This window comes from Agelaius phoeniceus, chromosome 2 (assembly GCF_051311805.1).
Source record: "Agelaius phoeniceus isolate bAgePho1 chromosome 2, bAgePho1.hap1, whole genome shotgun sequence".
Lineage (NCBI taxonomy): Eukaryota > Metazoa > Chordata > Aves > Passeriformes > Icteridae > Agelaius > Agelaius phoeniceus.
In genome coordinates, this window is record NC_135266.1 from 87,842,407 (window position 1) to 87,866,318 (window position 23,912).

Sequence of the window (23,912 nt, forward strand, 5' to 3'; positions counted from 1 at the left end):
AAGCGGATGAAAATTTCTGGTGGAACAGAGCCCTCTCAGTGCAAGAATCCTGCCCAGGGCTTTCTCCATGGGCTGGTGGACGTCAGACCCTCAAAACAACAACAGAATGGCAGAATCACTTATAATGTTTGTAGCACATCCTATAATATCATCCCCAAGCGGCTTCACTCGAGGAAATCTGGAAAGTATTTCAAGGGATTGCTATGCCCAGCCTGGGCTGGGAAGTTGTGACTTACACCAGCAGGATGTATACTCACAACCATCAGAATAAACCAATTTTCTGTTTCCTGATGACAAGAGGGATTCATTTCCCTTAATTCTGAATCTATGTCTGCAGTAGTCACGCACCAGTCCCTTCATCTTCACAAGAGAAAGTCAGAGCTTGTGGAGGTGACTCATCTGCTGGACAATTAGATGAATCATGAGCAAAACAAGCTTTCATTTCCCTCCCTGAGCTGTGGGGGATCTCAAGATCAGTGGCTCATTTGATAGGTCCCAACCTTGCAGCTGTTCATCTTTTTCACCTGTGACATCATTCTGGAGTTAAGAATTTTTATAAGAAGAAGGAGACCAGGAGTTCGCTCAGCTCTTCAATGCAATCACTGCTTCCACCTGGGCTTGGCAGGGGGCAGGTGATACATGTTTGAGCATAATTGTGCTTCTGTGTTGCCCATATTTCACCATCCACTGCACTAAACTTTCTGGAAATGTAGCCCATGCACTGGATCAAAAGTTTTATCTGAGGTGCAGCCCTGTTCTGAAATCTGGAAGGAGATGCTCAGAAGCAAATTATCCTAACAGTGTTTTGAAAGACCAAACAAATAGATGAGCAGGATTTTTTTCCTTCAGATTGTTGCCTTATGTCTGCTTTCTGTCTCCACTGAAATGACTTCAATATCCCGCCATGTCTCCTTGCTTCATCATTTGGTTCAAAGGGGCTGTTAAATGGTCCAGGTACCTTTCTCTTCCAGCAGTAGGTTCCACCTAAAACACTTCACACAGGAACTCTCATGATGTATGGCTGTAGCTCAGCCTGAAGGAATTAAGTAAGGGTTTCAAAATTTTTTGAACCCTGAAGGAATTAAGTAAGGGTTTCAAAATTTTTTTCCTTAAAAAAAAAAAAAAAAAGAAAGTCCATACATGATTGGGGGTGGGAGATAGATTATTCAAGAAAAGCCAACACACTGAGCAGTAAGCAAAGACATTTGGAAATAACCCAGAATCCCACTGTGGGCTATAAAAAAACTCCATGATTTCAGTAAGTCATGACGTAGTGATGGATCAGAGGGCTGTGGGAAGGATCAAAGGGTGTAAGGAACATGACAAAAATAGAGCATTTCTAACTCATTTCTTCTCTCTCTATGATTCCAACCTTCTTTTTTCTGGCATTTGCCTAAAAAAACAGTCTAGAAGGGGCAAAGCACAGTGTAGATCATACACTCCACTAACTGTTGTGAAATGCTTCTCTGCAAGAGCTGAAAATTACCTGTATCATGATCCGCTCCAAGGCATTATAGATATAATGCCAGTAATCCATTCACTATAGCTTCATTGCAGTAAAACACCACCTATCCAAAGAAAACACAGTAAAGAGGTGGAAAGAAGGGACAACAAAAAGGGAAAACTCATTATTTAAATGGTGGTTGATAAATAAGAGTCATTTTTGTAAGGTCTGATTCAATAGTAGGGAGTGAAAATGCTGGGGAGAGAGACCAACTTTCTTCATTCCACCAACCAAAAGAAAACAAGAGGAAGGAGGAAGAATGGATGCTATTACACACTCTAAATTAAGCAGGAGAGTTAGAGAGAAACATGATCTTTAGCCCCATTAGCACAGAAGACAGAGCAAACTGTTCTTCAGCTTGTTCCACACCACTTGATTCATTGATCCTCCTGCTGTTGCAGTGGTAGAGCAGAGATGCAGGAAATATTTGCAAGGGAAACCACATCAATCTCCTTTGGTTTGCATTTCAAGATAAATCAGATTTGTCACATGCAGCACAGTTTCCTGAACCTGTTGATAAAGATTTGGGATGTTTCAAGCACAGGCCAGAAGATGTGTAGAAGTTAGCAGAGGGCAGGAAACACCCAGGGACGGTTCAAAAATCAGGGGAGGATGCTTGCTCCCTTCAACCATTGGAGCAGGGCAGGTGCAAGGCAGAAAGTCTCTGCCATTATTTCTGTCTTCTTGAGATGTTCACCTATTGACTTTGCTTGCAAGCCATAGCTCAAAGTCTCACTGAAGGATGGTGCATGTCTGAGGATCACAGGGTTTGGAAAATAAAGCCAGAGTAGCCTGGAGATTTTTTTGCCCCCCCCATAATACAAGCACAAATTCCATTTGCACCATTTCAAACCACCTCCCCACACCCCCCTGCCCCCTCCCCAATTATGACACTCTCTGCAGCTCCTGTCATATCATTTTACTTGTTTGGAGGTTTTTCCCACATGGTTTCCCTCCCTTTTTTCTCTTACTGCCTCACTGCCATGAGCCCCAGCAGCCCCCCTCATCAGACATTGTTTTCTCCCAAGTTATTTGTGTTGTCTTCTCTCAGAAGACTCTGCAGAAGACCCTTATCACCAAAGTCACCCCATCTATATCTGTGGTGATAGCTGTGGTGATGCTGGGAGTCTCCACCATATCTGCCACTCCAAGTGATGTACAACATCACCCAAGGGTTCCATAAATGTCTTTCTGCACCATTATGTGTGTTTTGCTTTCTTTCTCAATTTTCTGGCATTGTCTGTCTACGCTTCAAGCAGTGTTTGAGGGCCCTGGCACCCAAGAGGAATCAGATGAGCCAGGACTTTGTCCATCCTTCAGGTCACTGCATGACAACATGGTTGCAGCTAACTCCTTCACAGCTGGCCACATCTGGTTTGGTAAGTGTGGAGCATCCTGTCGGAACTGGACATGCATTTTTACCCTGCCATCTGAACCTGAGGAAGGTTAGGGTTGGTACTAAAGGGGTCTGACACAAACCTAGTCTGGGAAAATTCCAAGAGCAACATCTTTGAGTTCAGGTAACATTACAGCTCCCAAGATCTGCAGGCACTGTGTGATGAGGGCTGAGATGGGACAGGAGCCACAGCTGACCTGGTGACCAGGACAACTTCTCTGTTTGTCTCACCACCTGTGTTGGCACTGGTGTGTGAAGCATCATCCCAGCAACAAGCTTCCCTCAACAACAGCAGCAGAAACAGAAAGAGTGGTTAGAGCAAAGCTCTTGGAAACCTTGTTCCTGATGTATTTTTTTAAAAAGAAGAGGCCATAATCAGGCCCAGAGGAAATGGAGCATAAATATAAAACTTTGTTCAGGCTGGGAAAATAGAATTTATAATTAAAGATGGACATCTTGTTGACAAGATATGATTTATTTTAACTGTGAGGTGAGCACATGGTCAACTTCTAACCTTTTGCAAGTTATTAAAACCAGCCAGTTCTCTTCCTGCCTGTTTTGTTGTGTTTTTTGGTGGTTTTATTTAGTATAATTCTAAAAAAGCAACTGAGCTAACGTCAGCTCAAGATAAAGATGCTTATACTGGCTGAGATGTCTTGGAGGATCTCAGTAGCTGGGAACTTTTCTTTCTGTTCATACATTCCTACTTGTCTCCATGGCAGCCCCACCAACCCAGCCTGTTACCCTCTCCCATGGAAGAGTGGGAATTCTGTGACAGTTAGAAAGGAAGGAGAGGACCCAGGGTTGACTTTATGTGGCTTTTTTTTCCCAAGTGGGATTTGCTGGTTGCCACATCCTGCTGCCTCAGTATGCAGGCGTGTAGGATTTGTGCATGGCAGATACCAGCAGGCATTCTCGCAGGACTGGTGCTTGTAAGCAGTTTTTGTGGCAAGATCCTACAAGTTTTGAGGGTGTGGTGTCCCTCCTCTTATCCTCAGGTTTTTTCATGGGGTATGCATGGGTGCATGGATGCTGTCAGATAAGCCAATTTCCCTGTGTCAATACCACTGAGGGTTAGCTAGCCCAAGGGCACCCTTTCCCACAAAACCAGCTTGTTCCCTCCAAACTGGGTGTAGTTCTGTGGTTTCCTTCAGGGCCTGCATCAGGTTTGGTTGCTTCTGTTCCACATGGTCCTCCCACACTACTCCACAGCAGATTTGTTCACTGTCCCCACAATATTCAAGGTATTCTCAAAGAAAGCTAGCAGTGAAACAAATTCAGGGCTATAGGGGAACTATCTAGAGTCAGGTATCTGAGTGCTACACACTGGGAAATAGTCAACTTACTCTAGAGAAGGGACAGGTCTCTATGCATCCAGCCAGGGATCACTCTCTGGGAGAGATACCTTTACTGGGAGAGATAAAACTGGAGAAGCATCAGCACTTAGGTGTCACTGGGTATCAGCCATTGGTTGATCCGAGTTTCTGCAGCCCACTCACCAGAGATAGACATCTAGCAACAGCAGCATCTGTGTGAATAATTTCTTCTGCTTCCATGTAAGTCTGAAACTCATTGTCAGGAGATTTCCTGTCCTTTCTGTGTCAGGCCATTTTCCTTTAGCTAGCCATGCACCACCTGGATAATGCAACTGGCCCCACATCTCTGAGCAGCACAAATGCAGCCATTTTCCAGGCTTGACTGCTGTGACATTGAGTTGGTCATCAGGCTGCCCTGGTGTGATTACAGGAGGGGTGACAATATCTCTGTGGTGATATCTCTCTGTCAGTCCCAGCAAAATAAGACAGCATGAAGGGGAGGTGCAACTTGGGTGAGAGACGGACATCAACACATCAGTGCTGAGCTGATGCAGAACCAAATAGCACCACCATAGTCATGAGGCATGGTTCCACAAGATACACCAATAGTGGACTCCTACTTGAGGCCCAGCACAGAGTCATTGGGGCTTTCAGACCACATGCTCCCTCAATGATACTGTGCTTTGTATTTTTTGGACCACCTCTGTTCCATATAAGTGCTATTCTGAGGTCCTCAATAGGGTTTTGGAGCTGCTGTACACAAGCAAACTCCTCCAGATCTGCTTCTGTTGCCAAAATAATTCAATGAGAAATAGTTCTCCCAGTAATTGTTAAACCATTTGGCCATTAAAAATATGGAAAATAAAGAGAAGCGCAGAGGACACACACATTTTAAACAGTTACAGAGGTATGTATTCACATGCTTGTGGGAGCCTGGGAATACCTAATACTGCAAAGGAATGAATTCACGGACTGGTCTATGGGGAGTATTTTTTTTCCCTGTGACTTCAAACTTCTCTCAGAGCTCACAGAGTTTTAGTCAGCTGGCATGCAAGAGAGGTACGACTTCCCTAAGTAAACTCTTCCTCGACTTGCCCTGGAAAAGCTGCTGGGAGAGTCTGTGAGACAGAAGGCTGCAAGCAGAGGTGAATCCCGCTCCTCCTCCACCTCCAGCCACCGAGCAGGTATGTGGAGATGCATGCAACCCTGGGAGCGTGCTGGAAAGTTGAGCTTTGGACTGCAGGAGAGATGAGGGCTCTGGCAGCTTAGAGCTGCAGCCTTTTGAAAGTAACATGGACAAGGAAGGTACTGTATGAATAAAAATATACATATACAGCTATACATGTTCATTATCATACATGATATTATTAAGAACATGTATCACTATTGTTTACTTCTTTCTCATAATAGACACATTACTTTTAAATTGATTCTCCTTGTTACATTCTTATTGCAGTAACATGTGCAAAATGTACTCATTGCAACTTTTAACAAACCACATCATTCACGTCTCTAGACATTTTCATCTTGAATCTCCCAGTACGGTGCAGATCTGAAGTGACCTTGTCAGGAGCTGGTGTGCCAAAGAGAATGAACACTAACATGTGGCAGAGGTGCCAGTATATGTTTAGCAGAATCCACAAAGCTGTTTGGCATGTGCTGTTAAAGGACATGGGTTTTATCTGATTTAATAAATAGATCCAGGAATTGATGCCTTCCAGTAGAACGGAGTCAGAATCCCCTATTTTTTTGGTTCACTCAAATTCCTTGTCCATAATGGCAGATATCAGTGCAAAGAGGGGAAAACACACAATGCTGAAGGCAAAACTCTCCTCCAGGCAGGAAGTGACTCAGTTCAGATATTCTTCATGCATCCAGGCAGGAAGATTTGCAGTGATCCCTGGGAAGCTTGCTTTGGTCACTGGTGCTTGTGGGAGCTCTCTGGCAGGGTGGCCCAGGCAGGGTTGTGCCTTGGCTGGTGAACCCAGCCCTCAGTTTAGTCCTGAGACACCCACTGTGGGGCTGGCCAAACTCCCTCAGAGGTTTGTACTGCTCTAAAACTATCATGCAGACTTTGCACCCCTGCCCTGGTACCAGGGCACATCTAAACAGAAAAAGACAACACAGGCAATGTGCTGGTATCCCACAGGTTTGCACAAGTGCATTGTTTCTGAAATAAAAGAGAGTTTCACATCCAAGGAAAAGAAAGAAAAATCCATCCCACTGCCCTTTCTGGAAGGCATTTACATTATTTCCCATTCAAGCGTTAAATTGAATTTATCCTTTCCCCCAAGGGTGCATTTGGTCATCCCACTGCTGTGCCACAGAGACACAACTGAGCTGTTGGGAAACCAAACATATGTGTTGTCCCTACTGTGAAGCTTCCATCCCATATACCCTTTTCCTGTGCATCCCATTCTGCATGGATGTGGAGTTTTGGGTTTACAACTAGCTCAGTGCCTCTGATTCACTCCATCCCCTGGGAATCTGCAAGCTGACAGCTGTGGGACAGGCACGGATGACTTCAGAGACAAGCACGTGTCTGCAAAGCCTGCAGAGGGGATCTTTTTTGTGGAATTTACTGAGTGTTTCATGTGTCAATACGAGAGGAGCGTAATTACCAGCTGAGAAACTGCAGGAAATAAGCCAAGACTGAATGGACGAAATGGAAAATAAAGAGAAGCGCAGAGGACACACACATTTTAAAACAATTACGGAGGTATGTATTCACACGCTTGTGGGAGCCTGGGAATACATAAGGGATCGTGACTGCAAAGGAATGAATTCATGGACTGGTCTATGGGGAGTATTTTTTTTCCCTGTGACTTCAAACTTCTCTCAGAGCTCACAGAGTTTTAGTCAGCTGGCATGCAAGAGAGGTACGACTTCCCTAAGTAAACTCTTCCTCGACTTGCCCTGGAAAAGCTGCTGGGAGAGTCTGTGAGACAGAAGGCTGCAAGCAGAGGTGAATCCCGCTCCTCCTCCTCCTCCTCCTCCTCCAGCCACAGAGCAGGTATGTGGAGATGCATGCAACCCTGGGAGCGTGCTGGAAAGTTGAGCTTTTGACTGCAGGAGAGATGGGGGCTCTGGCGACTTAGAGCTGCAGCCTTTTGAAAGTAACATGGACAAGGAAGGTACTGTATAAATAAAATATACTGTGTTTATGGATAGGCTGAGGAACTGGCTAAACACACTGTGTAGATGGCTCTATCCACACAGCTGTATATTTAACCCATCAGGGACTTGCACTGCAGAGAGTCAGCCCCCTTATGTTAAGGAGGCACTGATTAGTTTACAAAAATGCAGTTGTCATAAGCCAGGTTTGTTATCATTCTCTGTGCTTACAGTAGTGAAAGATGGGGACATGTCTGGGTATTTTTTCTTTCTTTACAGGACTTTAGTCTGTTTGTGGAATTGCTGCATTATAGTGCTCTGAAGCAGGAGTGCTGCAGAGATCAGCCTTGTACACTGATTAAATGCCACTCGCCCAGCTCCCCGACACGGAATCTTAGCACAGCCTTGGGCAAATCTCACAGCCCCGGGTAAAATGGGCAAAAGGCTGCTTGGCTCCTCTGCTCTCCTTACTAGCAGCACTGTCATTGAGCTCTCCCTGTTGGAGCACGAGGTGTGAGATGGCAGCATTACTGTGCTACTCTTTTAAGATCCTGACAGCTTGAATGTCACCTTGGGTGAACAATGACTTACTGAGAGGGTTTTGCTGCATCTGGTTGTTACCACAGGAATTAATACTTGGACAGTATTTGGAACTGAGAAAGTTTTAGAAAATCCTTATTTATATAAAAGTCACATACACATTTATAAAGCCAAACCCTGGTGTATTTTGATAAAAGCATTTTTGATGAAAATGCAGATATGTTTCCTTAAATAAAATCAAAAGTTAGGTTTTCCACAGCAGAAGAAATTTGTGGGTTTTTTTTTTTTACTAAGATGAAATAATTTCAACTTTAAAATCAATTTATTACTCTAAAATGCTAAAATCCTTTAATTTTCAGTAAAAGAAATTCAAAACAAGTAATTTCTTTATAAAATAGATATTTCCATTTCAGTGATTGTATCAGTACTTTACCTTTTACTAATATAAGAATGGGTGGATTCAAGGGGGGGTATCAGTATCATGCAATCAGAGCTACCAGAAGTAACTACCTTCACCTCATTTTTCCTCCTGTTGGATCACATAAATTGAGTAGGTCTTTTCCCAGATACTGATTCCACTGTCAATGAAAAAAAATTGCTGAATTAAAAGCTTGTTTTTTTTATCTTTTTGCTGCACTAAAATAATATGAGAAATTACTCTGTTTTAGTTCTTGAACTTGAGTTTTCCCGGGAACTGTGTTTCCAGGGAGATAGTTTTCAGGGTCAGATAGTTTAATCTGCAAATCACTTTCTGCTGATAAAACTGTTTTCATTTTCCCATCTCCTACTGTCCCTTCATTCAGCCCCTTGCTCAGCTCAAGTCTCGGGCTTGGTGAATTTCATGCAATTGTTGTTTTATTTTTTTTCTTTCCTGTAGAGAGGAGTAGGAAAAAAAAAAGGTGAATAAAATAGCAAATCTGGCTAAACCTCATGTATCCAATTAATTGAAGGTGTTAATTTCTGGTGGGGAAGTTCTTTTGGCTAAACACCTGATACAGGTGCAAGTAGAGAGAGGACAGAGTGAGAAATGAGGAAGGCAACACCTTCAAAAGACAGGAAAAAAGCCATGCTGGGGTTAGAGGAGATGCAGGAGTCCTTATTTTGGTATGCAGACTTGACTTGGCTGTGATTTTAATGAAGCAAAGTACTGAGCAGCAGAATCAGTGCATGCCCTTCCCTCCTGGTCTGGCATTTGTTTCTGTCCAGGCTCTTCTTCACAGTTCACCTGGCACAACTGTTTGGTCACTTGGTAAAACAGCTTGAGGAACTGAGCTGGGTTTTTAAAAAGCTCAACCAACAAAATCTCTGCTATTTTTATCCCTGCAAATCCAAACTTCCCAAAGTGCTCTGAACATCCATTGGAGAAAATGCAAAGCTGCAGTCATCCTGGTCACTTGCTGCTCTTCAGTACAGGCATGATATTAGTCCATCTTTAAATTAAATCAAAATCTCCTATTTTTAAAAATATATCTTTTTTTCTCATGGAGGCCTCAAATGTTTGAGGTTTGTCTTGCAAAAGTGTCTGTGCATTGCAAGTGCTACTGGACACTGCTGACAGGGCAAACTCTAAACACTGAGCATCTGAAAGGAATTTAAACCTCTGGACACCACAGAATCCCCAGCTTCAGTGTAAGTTCCCTGCTCACCCCAAGGGGGTTGCAGATAGAGAGCTTGAGCCCAGAAAGCATGCCAAAATCAGCACTGCAGCCAGCTCTGGACAAGGGAAGCTCAAGACACGACGTGCTTGAGGGAAGGTGGCCAAAACGAGTCTGACACTAGCCCAGTCAAGGGGAACCCGTCTGGGGTTGTGATCTCACTGTTGGACTGTTCTCTTGAGAGCTTAACATGGATTTTTATATCCATTGCACCTAATCATGCCCTCCCCCATGTCTTTGCATGGCATTTTCATGGCTAGACCAGCAACTTGGTCTGCAGAGGAAGGTGTCCCTAACCACGGCAGAGGGGTTGGAGCCAGAGGATCTTTAAGGGCCCTTCCAACCCAAACCATTCTGTCATTCTATGATTCTGTGATTTATGCCTCTCATTTTAGGGTGCATTGCAAAGCAAATGAGATGCTAAGAGCCCAGATCTTTGGCATATTATTTCAACCATGGGAAAATTGCATTGGAACAGTTCAGGCTTGTGGCTCTGGGAGAAAGCAGTGGGAAAACCTGTGTAAAGGTGGGGTTTCCAGCAGCAATACTTAGCAGAAGGAAGGGAGGAAACCAGCAATTAGACAGGTGCTTCTGCCCTAGAGGGCAGCACAAAGCAACAAATACAAACTCAACTCACAAACCATCTGAAATCATCTTCTGCATGACAGAAGAATGCCTGTCATGATGGTGTCCTGTTGTGGCTAATGTCCTCAGCTTAATTGGTTGGATCTAAACAGAAACCATTTCCGTTTGAGAGCTCTTTCTATGTGATGCCAGACACACTGCCCAGCATGAGAATCTGGATTTCATTGGGTGGCCTGGATATCATCTAGGCAGCATCTGGAACCACGCAAACCCATTAAAAGCCTTGCATCTTCCTTTTGCCACCAGGCTCAAAGGAATGCAGAGCTACACAGGTAGGTCACAAGTGTAGGAGGCTCAGAGTGGGTTAATTTATGACACTGCTTGTGTCCATCTCTTTATTAGATGATGATCTGCCAGCTTTCACATGTGTTGACCTCTGTGCTCTGTTTGAAATCTAACCATAATTACTTTTGCCTTCAGAACCATGAAACTGAACATCATCTTCTTGCTGGCAGTGGTGAACACAGGAACCTTGAACTATCATCCCACAGAAGGGACACCCTGTGAAATGGTAAGGAGGGATTCCTCCTCAGGCCCTTTGGGATCTGCAGTGAGGCTGGGACACACCCATTGCAGGCGCTGTGCAAACAGCCATGGTCTCTGAAAAGGGAAATCCTTCAGCAGCAGACTTTCTGTGGTGGCAGAGGTGGGATTTCCAGGGTTAGGGGATGGGTAGCAGGCACTTCTCAGGCTATGTCATTTTTGTAGTGACAGCACATAAGAGGGGTGGAGGAGGAGTGAGGTGGGAAGAAGCATCATTATGTTTGGGTTTTTTCTAAAGAGGAGCTGGTTAAAGAAATTTGACCTGATTTCCCTGAGACCATAGAGGGGTTCTGGGACTGAGACAGAGAAAAGACTTAGACCTAAAATCAACTCCTTTCTATCAGGCCTAAGGTCTTTGGGCTTTAAATAAAGAATCTTCTGTGAAATATCTCTATACCAGGCCTTTTGTAATAGCAGGGAGACTGACCTCCTCTGCCCTGACACAGCATTGCTGCCAGGGAAATTGCACCTGACTTCTGCTGGAGGAAAAATAAGTGACAAAGCCTCTTGCTTCAGTACAAAATTTTCTCCTTGGATTTTTGCAAGCACCTGGTACAATATTATAAATGTTATTCAGACCTGAACTTTCTACCTTTCCTATCAAAGTATTTCTGACTGTAACAGGCTTTTAAAAATACCCTCTTTTTTCCCTGAATATTGAAGCTACTGAGCACAAAACTTCAAGAATTTCCAAAGTAGGAAAAAACCCCCCTATTTACTAGCTGTACACAACTCCCTTATGGGACTCATTGCATTCCTGCCCACCTGCTGTGTTGCTGCACTTCCTGAATTCCAAAGAAATTAAAACCTAGGTTATATAGAACAATCTTGGGAATCTGCTTGACTGAGTAGCTCAGTTCATTGGCTGGAGAGGGAAGTCTGATGAAGCTTGGGTCCCATGTATCACAGTAAAGTGAAGGCTGGGCAAGACACACAGTAACCTTTGCAGATTTGTCCCATTCCGGTTTTTGGAAGGGTCACAGACCTGGCTGACTGCTGTGAAGTAAACGTGTGCTTGTTTCCAGCACTCCACCATAAACTGGTTTCATCAAGCCAAAAACCCAAGGCTGTAATCAGTTAACTTAGATAAATTTAGCTCTGACAGAAAGCTGCAGTCAAAGGCTGGGATGCTCATCTTGAACGAACAGCTCAGCATTGCAGATGTCAATGCTGATCATCTTCCTTTGCTGGATGTTTGCTCCAACAAAAGATGCACATAAATCCAAACACCATTTAAAGAAAGAAGGAGCTATTGGATTAACTTCTGGGTTCATTGAAGTCCTGAATTACTATTTTTCATCACAGCCTCACTGTTTCACAAGGCACTTTCCCTGTGGCGACACCTTTAGAACAGCAAGAGCTCAGAATTTAATAGTTTCATCCCAAGTCTCCTGGAAAAGGCATGAGTCAGAAACTTGTGCCTGTCTCTGACTCACCACTAGTACTGCTGTCATTGAACAAGAACCCTAGAAGAGGTTTTAGGAAGTCAGCAATCCCTACCAGACCCTTGACACAGGTGTGAGTTGCACTGATTACACAAGTTATGGCATATCTACTGGTTTGCAAAACGAGGCAAAGCTTAAATGCCAGGAGGTTATTCCTAACTTATGCTGCCTTCCAAGGTCAGGCAAAGCTTCAAGCAGGTCATGTTCTACCTCCCAAAGTAAGATGTTTCTGCTAATTCATGCTTGCTGGCAAAGGATAACCATTGAAATAATTTACAGAAGGGAAGGGATTTTAGGAAATTCTGTCTTACCTTGGACTGAGTGGTGCAAGAACATGTGCATGACCAGATATCACAGGTCAGCTGATGTGGGGTACCTGGACAAACTGCTGAGGTTTGATCTGAGACTCCACCTGGGCAGCTCTTCTGGGAATGGCCATGGACACCACACAAGTGCAGGTCAGTGCCAAGTGCCTGCAGCCCAAATTCTTTGGTTCAGTTATTCATGAGTCGACAAAGGAGAACACTAGTGGAGGCTTGGATCCAGCTGCTTTTTTTGTAGGGCCTTTAGGAACGTGGATGACAGCTTCCTCCTAGTGCTGAGCAGTGAAGAACAGAAACAGGAATCCAAATGATGCTGAGCTTTAGGAATACTGGATCATTTTTTTGCCCAGCACAGAAGTGGGACCAGATACTGAAGGGACCAAATGCTCCTCGCCCTGCAGTACTTCTTGACAATGGACTTGAAATAAACTGATGGAAACACTGGCAAAAAGATGAAGTCAGAATCCATTTAGCTTAGAGGTGGGAGGAGGGGAGATACACCAAAGAGATGCTCCATCCCACTGAGGTGTGCTTTATCTTTTCTTCCTGATGAGGATAAAATTCATGCAGTTTGAGCCTCAGGGGAGTAAAGGAGGTGCAGAAGATAAGAAATACGGTGAGGATCAAAATAGCTAAAAGAGTGATAGTTTTAAAAGAAATATGAGAGGGGAACTATTATAGGAGCAAAGGGCAGGCAGTGGGAAGTACAGATTTTATCTGTCCCTTTTACACCTGGGACCATTCCATGGATGCAGATTAAAGGCCAAATCCTGCAAGATACATGGTGATCTGGGACTGACCTCTCAAGCATTGACTTCAGTGAACACCAGCTGGCTGGCATTGATGGGAGTTGGATCAGAACTTTGCTAAGATACTTTATCCCAGAAGGAGTGAAGGGGGCTCTACACTTGTTCAGATTTGGCTCAAAATGTCTGGAGAAACCTGGCATCTGCCTTAGGCTGCAAAGTACCTCCTGCTTTTTCACTCTGTATTTTTTTATCCTTCTGGCTTCTGCTTCTTCCACAAACAAAATAAAAAAAGCTTCGCTCTCATGCCTTGGAGCTAAGCCCAAATCCAGGCATATTTTAGTTCAAAATGAGAAATTCTACAATGGCTTTGCAGGAAAGAAATAATGTCAAGTTAAGGCCAGAAAATTTCCTTTTTTTCTCCCTAAATTTTTTAGCTGGGGGAGATGTAAGTGAATTGGAGGGGGGTAAAAAGGGTTTCAGGTTTTTGTAGTCAATTTACTTGGGATCTTTGGGAAAGATGTATTATAGGAAGGACTGTGGAGCAGCCTGACTATATCTAGAGTTCAGATGAGCACTTGTACTTCTCTGACACATTTTTGTGTTGCCTCCAAAATTTAGATTATGCAAAAGAGATTCACAAAAGACTGACTAGTGCCACACTTCTCCAAAAGCAGACGTACCACTTCATTCACCTCAAAGTTCACATGAAACAGATGGGTTTTAATTGTTTTTACTTTTAATCTTTCTTTAATATCTGAAAAGCTTTGTGTGATGTAATCTGGATCCTGCTTCTCCACAAAAATTAAGATTCAACACATTTTTTTCTTTATTTCTTTCCTTTCTGTTCTTTCTATAAATACTATATGGCCCAGACATCCAAACACATTCATGACAAGAGTTTTCCTCCAGTAAATTAAATGCCACCTAAGCCTTTCACTTTCCACTTCCTCACACTTCTGTATGTTCTCGTTATTAACAAAATATAGCTTGATATTTATGCAAGGATGCTCATGTTCATGTTCCCAATCTTCCTTATGAACACACACTCCAAATTTGGCCTGGACACAAACTCAATCCTAGCTGCTATTAAACAGACTTGTTTCTGGAAGATGGATTTGATTTTGACATTTGTTTTTTTTTTTCCCTCTATCTGCTGCTGAGAATTGGCCTGAAAAAGTATGACCCTCACTGCACCTCACAGCTTTCTTCTCTCTCAAGTGCTGGCTTTACAGAATTTGTCTTTTCCATGTTGTGTCACGTGAGTGTTGTCAGAACACTTTCACAAGGCGCTCTCCCCATGCAAGAAGAAGGGAACTGTTACCTTAGCAAAAGGATAAACATGGATAGTAAAAGCAGGAAGAGTTTGGAGACTTGCATCAGAAACATTCCAGTCATTGAATGACCCATTTTGGATAAAGGTGCATTACTAAACTAAGCCATGGATAAAGGAAAACATGGTTGAATATCTGAGGGTGTGACTATGAAGGAAAGACAGGTTTTGTGATGTAGGATCCTTATATGCTTTTCCACCTCCTTGCTTTGGGACCCACACTCTCAAAAGCATGAAGCTTTTTCAAGTACAGCTTACTCTTGCAAGCTGAGTTCAAAAAATCTAATACAGAGATGAAAGTGAAAAAATTAAACATCAGAAGAAAAAAGTGAAGAAATGGTGCTTGATTGCAATGGAAAAGGGGCAAAATTCCTTCACTTGGAACTTTTAAAATTCCAGGAGAAAGGTACAAAAAGGAGAGCATTCAGTAGGTATCAAACACAGATAAAACTCTACTATTGTAAGTCAGTGATGTTTTAAAAATGAAAAGAGCGTTGCTAGCTGCAGAAAGGTGTTAGGATTGTTGTTCTTGCTGGCTGACAGCTCAGATAAAGTGGTGGGATCAGTGTTTCAGGAGGAGGTTCTGCCTGGATCTTGAATGTTATTTTCTGTATATATATCATGCAAAAATGTTTTTAATTTGTCACATGACAACCCCTTTTCTCTCTTTTTCTGGCAGGCAAATTCACAGGCATTTTGCCACAACAAAGACCTCCACCAAATCCCTCACGAGATCCATCTGAATGTAAACAAAATAGATCTGTCTGGAAACTTGATTCAAAGCATCCCTGAAATACCATTATCATTCTATACTTCCCTCCAGTATCTGGATTTAAGCTTCAACCAGATAAGCTTCATCACATCTGGAGTGTTTGCACACATGACAAGTTTGCTGGAAATAAATTTAGCCAATAATCATTTACATAAGCTTGCTCAGAATGGGACAGAGGGGATTGGACTTTTGCCCAAGGTGGAAAAAATGGACTTGTCCCACAACAATCTCTACAGTAGGATGGCTGAGTATTTCATTAATCAAGCTCCAACACTGCAGTATCTTTCCTTGGCAGATAACAGTATTGTAATGATATCACACAAGATGTTTCAGGGATCTCCCAGTCTTGTGGAGATAGATCTTCAGAGAAATATCATCATGGAAATAGAAGAAGGTGCTTTCGAGACTCTAGCGAACCTTTCCAAACTCAATCTCTCCACAAATTCAATTACTTGCATCTCTGATTTCAACCTCAGGCAGTTGGAGGTACTTGACCTTAGCAGGAATAGCATTGAGACCTTCAGCATCACAAAGTCAAATGATGAATATAGTTTAAGATGTCTGGATCTTAGTGAAAACAAATTGCTTCACTTCCCAGTCTTCCCTCAGGTAAATAAACTGGTAACTCTGAATTTATCAAATAATTTAATCCAGCTCACTGCTGAATCCCCTTATAATAAAATGGACTACATGGATAATGAATGGCTAGATGCTTCTTTTCATCTTCTCGATCAGAAGCAAAGTAAAAATACAAGTTCTCTTTATTTATCCCAACTTGTATATTTAGACTTAAGTTATAATAAAATCAAATCCATTCCAGATGGGTTCTTTGAGTCAATGGTGTCCCTTCACACCCTTAATCTCAGCAGAAACTGTCTTCAGACATTTACAGTAAGTTATGATAGTGCATTGCTCTCCCTAACTGTCCTTGACTTGAGCTACAATGCTTTGAAGAACCTTCTCCTCGATGCTGGTGCTTTGCCAAATTTGAGGGAGTTTCATGTTCAAAACAACAACCTTCAGACCCTGCAATTTGACATCTTTTCCAGTCTTCCTAGCCTCAGACTTCTTAACCTACAGAGCAATAACATCAGCCTTTGCCACATGTACTCGGGACTAGCTAAGCAAAGACTTGCTGGAGAGGACAGTGGTTGTGTGTCGTTTGTCAATTCTCCTGCTCTCCAGTACTTGTACCTAGCTGACAACATGCTGAGCATCCTACCAGCACGCACCTTCCACAAGACTCCACTGCTTGTCTTGGATCTCTCCATGAACCCTGGACTGAAAATAGAACTTAAAGCGCTAGCAGGACTGGAAAAGTCTCTGGAATACTTGCATTTACATGGCAATAGTCTGATAGATTTAAATATTGACTTGCCTTGTTTTAGTCACCTTAAACATTTAAACCTTTCTGAAAATCAGCTGAACTGGCTGCCTAAGTGGAGTAGTGACACTCCACTGGAAGTTCTAGACCTACGGAACAATAGGTTCAGTACATTACAGGACAGCAACATTTTAGCATTAGAAAATTCACTTAAAAACTTGTATCTCTCTGGGAACCCACTCAACTGTTGTGGAAACATCTGGCTTTCATCAATGATCCAGAACAAAAATGTCCAGATCCCCAACGTGGAGCACTTAACGTGCCAGTACATTCGGAGCTTCGGGTATTGGGAAGAAATGCACGTCGAGGACATTAGACCAGAAGACTGTGAAAAAGAAGATCTGAAGAAAATCAACATCCTCATTATATTAACATCTGTACTAGTTTTATCTGTCATCATCATTGGTGTGGGTTCATTTTTTTGCTTCCGAAGGCAAAACTTTAGCCACCAGTTTAAAGCATAGGAACACCCTGAAAACTGAAAAAACACCCTGAAAACTGAAGAAATCAGGTGCTACCCTGACACTGTGTGGAAATGAAGGATAAAATTTTCATCTTTGAGTTTTAACTGTGGATTTTACAATGGTTTTGAAGTGTCCCCGAACTGCACCGCTGTACTGGTCTGGGTTGCAGGAGCCTGAAGGAGGATTTGCTCTGTTTTGGACTTGCTTCATTCACATGCAGATCTGCTTAAAAGATTACACAGTGTTAGAAAAGGCCACTGTAAAGTTCTGCTGTTCTTTTGAGGGATGTGTAATTTAAACCAGCTCAAAAGAAAAAGGCCTGTAAGGTCTCAAGACCTGAGACTTTTCACTAAGCTCAGATGATACCATCAGCCAATTAGGAAATCTCTTCTCAAAGTTATAGGCCTCCACAAGATGTTTCAGTTTGGTCTGAGCTTTGCTTTTGCCTAGCTGGTTAGCTCCTAACCCTTTTTAAACTGAAATCATACAAAGATGTACCAGAGTGGGTCAAAACACAATCTTCACTCAGTGAAGTTGGTTGCAAATTCCCCTCAAGTTCCAAAACAATGAGAATTTAGCTAAAAACGAACCAAACCAAACCAAACCCAAATGGAAATTATAAGTAGTGTCCATTGTGCTCCTGCCTACCATTTAGACAGCTGACAATGGAAACCAAAGACCATGTGGTAGGAACCTCTTTGGATGTCTCTTTTTTTGTTAGGCTATTGCTCCAGTCACTGGGGCAAGACATGAGAGGTAGATGAGGCCAATTAGTTCTGGCACTTAGTATCCATGAGGGATGTAAAAGAAATCTCAAGCATGAAGCAACTGCTGATATGTTACCCAGATCTGCTCAGAAGGCCACAGGTTCACAGTTCAACTAAAAGAGAAGAAATTTGTCTCTCATGTGCAATACATATTTAACTGGGTATAATGTGAAGAAATTAATCTCTGGGGTAAATACTTTGCAAAAGAAAAATCTTGGAGAATGAATTTCAACCAGCTAGAATGGGACTGAAATCCTACATTTCTAAGGAAAACTGTAGGAAATTCACAGCATACAGTTGCATTTCAATAGAGAATAATAATATATCTATTTTTTAAAGGTCATGGAAGGTTAGACTGCAAAAACATACCATTGTGAAATGACACAGAGGGAACCTAGTCCTGTGCCATTATTCAGATCAGATGTCCACTGTGTCACCCTAAAAAGATATTATAGTCTAGAGGATGGGCTGTAAGAAAAGTTATGTAGATCCTCATTCTGTGATGGGTTTAACACAGCTAACATGCTACGTTGCTAAAAGTCAACACAGACGTATATTTTGTTTTGTACCCTGACAGAAAATTCACCCTTTTGAAGTGAAGAAAAGCTCACCAACAGTGGGAGCTTGACCTGCTAATGGGGTGCAATGGCTTCAAAAGTAACTACATCAGGTCTTCTGTTAATGCCACAAACTGTACATTAAGGCATATAACAGAAACAGAGGTCAAACCAAAACCTGTCCAGGTAAATAACTCAGAGTCAAATTGCTGCTTCATTTCTGTTTCTTCAAGCTAGTGAATATAAAAATTAACACACTACAAAAAGGTGTATAATTCTATTTTTAAAGCAGCTATGTAAGAAACTGGCAGGTGGATTTCACTGTGGAATTTTGTATAATAAAAACATATTTGAATTTTGTAAAAAGCACAGGGTTGTGAATATATTAAATCACCAGTTTGAAATGCTTCACAGATGAAAAGAAAAGCCTTCCTATTTTTTCCTGTGGTATTCAGATTCCACCTCTGACCTTTACCTTCTAGTCCTGAAGAAGGGACAGCTGTTCCATATCTTAGAGCACAACCAATGGAGACCAAGAAGATCTACTGAAGATGTAGGCAAAAATTCTGAATAGGTTTTTCAGAGAACTTTGGAATAACCCATCCCTGGAAGTGTCCAAGGCCAGGCTGGATGGTGCTTTGATCAACCTGGTCTATTGGATGGTGTCCCTGACCATGGCAATGGGGCTGGAACTAGATGGCCTTTCAAGTCCTTTCCAACCCAAACCTTTCTGTGATTCCGTGGTTCTACAAATTTGCACAAACCCTCAGCAGCAACAGGGCCTGATCTAACATCTACAGAAGTCCATGCTTGAGCCCATCATTAGCTCAAGCCTTTATTCAAGTAGGGAAATAAGTCTAGTCTTTAGTCTCTAGTCTAGTAGATTGCACAAGCAGCAATCCCAGGAACTAGCTGGAAGTCCAATGTTGAAGCTGCTGTGCTTTTCCCTTGGTGTGAAGGCAAGCTGAGCTGTGTGCCCAGACACTGTTTAATCTGCCACACACCAAGTTTATGGCTGTTGTGTCAAGCAGGACAATCTCCCTCTCAGAGCCAGTATTAACTTGACTAGTATGGCTGGAATTAAACCTGATGACAGAGTCAAACCCGATTAATTAATAGTTTTCACACTGCTTTTGTTCAGCTCTCCCAAAAGGAAGTGCTTATTATTACTAAACATCTGGGATTAATTCGATTTCCATTGACTTCCCCAGGAGCAAAAACAGTTTTCTCAAGAATAAGCTTCAGGAATAAAATGCAGTGTGGCTTGTTTGGATTTTTCTGTTAGCAGTATAATCAACCAAGAAGTGACCTGACCCTGCTCCAGCCAATTCTATTATTCTGGATGGGGTGAGGAGCAAGAGGGGGAAAAAAAACATGAATAAAATAGCAGAGAGGAAAAACAAGGAGAAATGTGAGCCCTGCATGATATTATGCATCAAAATAGGGGGTGTGTAGCTGACAGCCCCAGCTCTTGCCTCTCCTGACTGTTACTGTGTCTTCAAGAAGCCCAAATGCCAAATGATGATCCTGCATCAAGCACAGGCGTTATTCACACATTACACATCTTCCCACCAGTCAGCTCCATTTTCCTAATAGGTTGGTGGTATGGTTTAATAAAGAAGAAAATTAATCCTGTCCCAGCTGACACCAGGACAGTAGGCATGATACAGGCTGTTTTGACTGGAATTTTGCAAGCAAGAATTTACACCCTCATTTACTGCTTTTTCATAAAGTCCTTGCAACAGACTTGAACCTGGTCTTGAACACTTACAAGAATGGGGCAACCTGTTCCAGTGTTTCACCACCTTCTGAGTAAAGAATTTCTACATGACATCTAATCTAAACATGCCTGGTATCAGGTAGATATAAGTACTGGAAACATTAGGAATGCTAGAAAAACTAGAAACGGAGAGAGACCTTAAATGCTCAGCAAGTCATGACTCATGTTAGCCATCCATGGAAAATAAGTCTCAGTTTCCAGAAGCATTGGCTTTTTTTTCTCCAAAGTACCCTTTTTTACTTGCAAAATACTCTGTACCCTAACAGAGTACCAGAGTACCAGGGCCTCTAGCTACAGACTTCCCTGCAGGGACTCTACTCTGCCCTAAGCTAACCACAGTAGGTATCTAACACAGTAAGTGCCTTCTGATATTTTGGGAGCCCAAAGCATGTGCTTTCCTATTCTATCTAATCCCCATGTCAGTCAGTACCCTCCTACTTTCCTGGGGAGAAAAAAAGCTGACAAAACAACTTGGATCCCCCTGCATCTCCCTGAGAAAGAAAACTAGGCAAGGTATCCTCTAGTCATATTATTTTCCATTAAAAATTACCTATTCTCTTTGTGCACACATGTGCAAAGGCACAGACACACAAGGCTAGTTTAAGAAATAGATCATTTCAGGATTAGCTTTGTTTGACCTAAATTAGAACAGCCTGTGCTAAATGATCATCTGTAATAACAAACAGCCTGTGGTGCTGCTGTTTGTGGATTCCTATTTCATGCCTGTCCATGTGAAACATTTTGATCAAGATTTTCAAAGTGATCACTGATTCATTTCAGATGCCTAAATTTGCAGCCTGTATCTTGCCAACCCTGAAACAAGTCACATTTTCCAGAAAACTGGGTCCATTTTCTCTCAAAAGCAAGGCTCTGTGGTATGTCTTATACAAGCCCCAGGAAAAAAATGAGGTTGTCCAGATGTATGTATACAGTTATTTCACTTAGAGCTTTCTAATGATAGTTTCTGCTCTGCCAGAGTTGTTTGGAGCACCTGAGGAGCTGAGAAACAGCAATGTCAACACCTTCTCTGCCCTGTAGACTGCCCTCAGAAGGACCATATTAACCCAAGTTAACTATATCCCCGCATACTCAGCTACTGTGGGTAAATTTGAGTGAAAAAAAAGGAAAAACAGACATAAGAAAATAACAAAAATTAAATGTAGTGTCTTCTTCAGCTTCCTGTCAATTTTGCAACTATGCAGCCAGAACAGATTTTGGTCCCATTAGTCCCAGATTGGTGAGGGTCCAAATAGATTTTGCCAAGAAAAAAAAGGAATGAGGAATGAGGTATGAGGAATGAGGAATGAGAGGAGTTTAGAGCCGTCAAAATGCTCCGAGTGAGTGATGGGAAAAGGAGAAAACAAAGTGTTGGTGTAATTCCCTCTGAGAAGTGAAGAAATGAAAATGCTTTGGAGGAACAGGCAGTGGTAGGTACTTACCCACCTCTCCCCAAGAGTTTAGGGAAGATCAGTGAAGCCTCACCCAATCTCTTGTAGAGGAAAGGTGAGAAGAGAGCCTAGGAGACAGATAATGGAACAGAAATGAAGGATGATAGAAGAAGTGAAAGGTGGAAGGGAAATGGATAGAGAACAGAGTTTTAGTACAATTCATGTTTTCATGAAGGGGAATGGAGAAGCATAACTGGAAACTGAAGAGCATCAAGTAGAGAGGGACAGGAAAAGCTTTCCAAAGAGGTGGTCAGAGATGAGCTGTGCAGAGCCTGAGGGGACACAGGTACCTTGGTTAGACAACAAGTGTGTGAAGAATGAAAACAGAGGAGCACATCAGTTCATGCAGGGTGGAAACAGAAGTGTAAAGCAATCAGGGAAATGGGATGAAGCTGAAATGGAAGGAAAAAGAGAAGACTTTTCTGAGGAGAGTCTGTCAGACTGTCTAACACTGTTTCACGAGGAAAGACATTTGGAGGCTGATGCAACATGATACTAATGAAAATTTTGGCAAAAATGTGGGAACAGTCTTGCAACACTGGGAGAGTCACTTTTCTCCCAAGCTATTGTTCATGGCAGTTCTGCTGCATTGCAGAGCCAAGCTAGCTCCACAGATTTCCTCCTCCTGTCCATGGCTAACAGTCATAGCATCAAAGACTTGTTTGGGAGACACATTGGACACTTTATTGCAGCCATTCAGTACTTAGAAACATTAAAAAAAGAGAGCAGCTTTTAAATGAGTTTTTAAAACAGGACATGGAGGAATCATTTTAAAGTAAAAGAAGGGAGATTTGGATTAGGCATGAGGAATAAATTCTTTACTGTGAGGGGGGGGGGGGGGTGAAGCACAAGTTGCCAAGAAGTTGTAGATGCCCCATCCATGAAAGCCAGATTGGACAGGACTTTGGGCAATCTGATCCTGGTGGGTGGCATCCCTGCCTCCCTGCCTCTGTCAGGGGGATTGGAACTAGATGATCTTTAAAATCTATTCCAGCCCAAAGCATCCTGTAATTCTATGATTTTCCAGTTCATAAGCAGTATACTTTGTGAAGAAACATTCTGGGAAGTGGCTACAGAGGAGATTCCTCTCTGCTGTCCCTAACTCTCCAGAAAATGGAGAGGAGAAGGGAGCCCAGGGTGCCGGAGACAAGACCAGAGAAGGAGAGGATTCCATTTTCAAGAAGGAAACCCAACAAAGAGGAGAAAGTCAGGAACAGACAACAGGGTAAGAGGTGTGGCATGAGGCGAGCAGAAGAAGAGGAAGAATAGCTTGGATTCCAGGGTTTTGGAATAAAAACCACAGAATCACAGAATGGTTCAGGCTGAAAGCAACCTCTGCAGATCATCTTGTGCGAGGGCCCTGCTAGAGCAGGTTCACCTAGGATATTTCCAGAGAAGGAGACTGGATGGGCAGTTGCAAGGAAGAGAGCATCATCTCCTCCCAGGAGGATTCAGTTGAAGGACAAGATGCAAGTTGCAACTGCAGAAGAGCCCATTAAACATAAGAAAAAAATCCCTAATAATGAGAGAGGCTGAACTCTGGAAAATACTTGTTGGCTTTCAGAACTCCTCAGGGTAAAGCCCTGAACAACAAATTCTGACAGTGAAGTTGGCCCTGCTTTTATCAGGCAGCTGGACTGGGTCTTCCAGAGGCTCCTTCCAACTTGAATTATTCTCCAAACCTTTGCAAAACAGATATGGGTCATGCACTTAGATGAGGAACAGATAGCAGAGAAACTTTGGAGCAACAGAGCCTGCAAGCAGTATCTGATGTAGTGATCTCTGTGCTGAGGCAGTGAAAGGGATTTGACAGTAGAAGTGTCCAGAGAGATGGCAAAAGTGGTTCATGATGTCACATGTGAGCAGAGCTGGTCAGATTATTGAAGCCTGAGTTCACATCATCTTTCTTTTTTTCTTCCTTTTTTTTATTTCATTTTTTGTAGCTAAAAATTAAAATCAGTCTTTTCAAAATTTCCCATGAAAGTCCTGAAAAACGTGAGGTTGGGAAATGTGTCCCTTTTAAGGCCGGATCTTCATTTTGAATTCAGATATTCCTACTGCAGCATGCACATTCTTATAGAATGAAACAATCATTGCAACATTGTTTGTTTTTACTATATTTGTTCAAGAGTAGATAAGGAAATGTTTCTATCAGCTAATCCTAAATAACATCCCTCCCT

The 23,912-nt window shown here is 42.5% G+C and overlaps 1 protein-coding gene across 1 annotated transcript; it reads left to right on the top strand.

Annotated features, from left to right (window-relative positions):
- The first annotated feature begins 6,735 nt into the window (after positions 1-6,735).
- On the top strand, positions 6,736-18,873 carry LOC129117538 (transforming growth factor beta activator LRRC32). Its single transcript, XM_077174119.1, has 3 exons — positions 6,736-7,229; positions 10,591-10,681; positions 15,240-18,873. The coding sequence occupies exons 2-3, from the start codon at positions 10,595-10,597 to the stop codon at positions 17,178-17,180; spliced, it is 2,028 nt and encodes a 675-aa protein (XP_077030234.1). The 5' UTR covers positions 6,736-7,229; positions 10,591-10,594; the 3' UTR covers positions 17,181-18,873.
- The last annotated feature ends 5,039 nt before the right edge of the window (positions 18,874-23,912 follow it).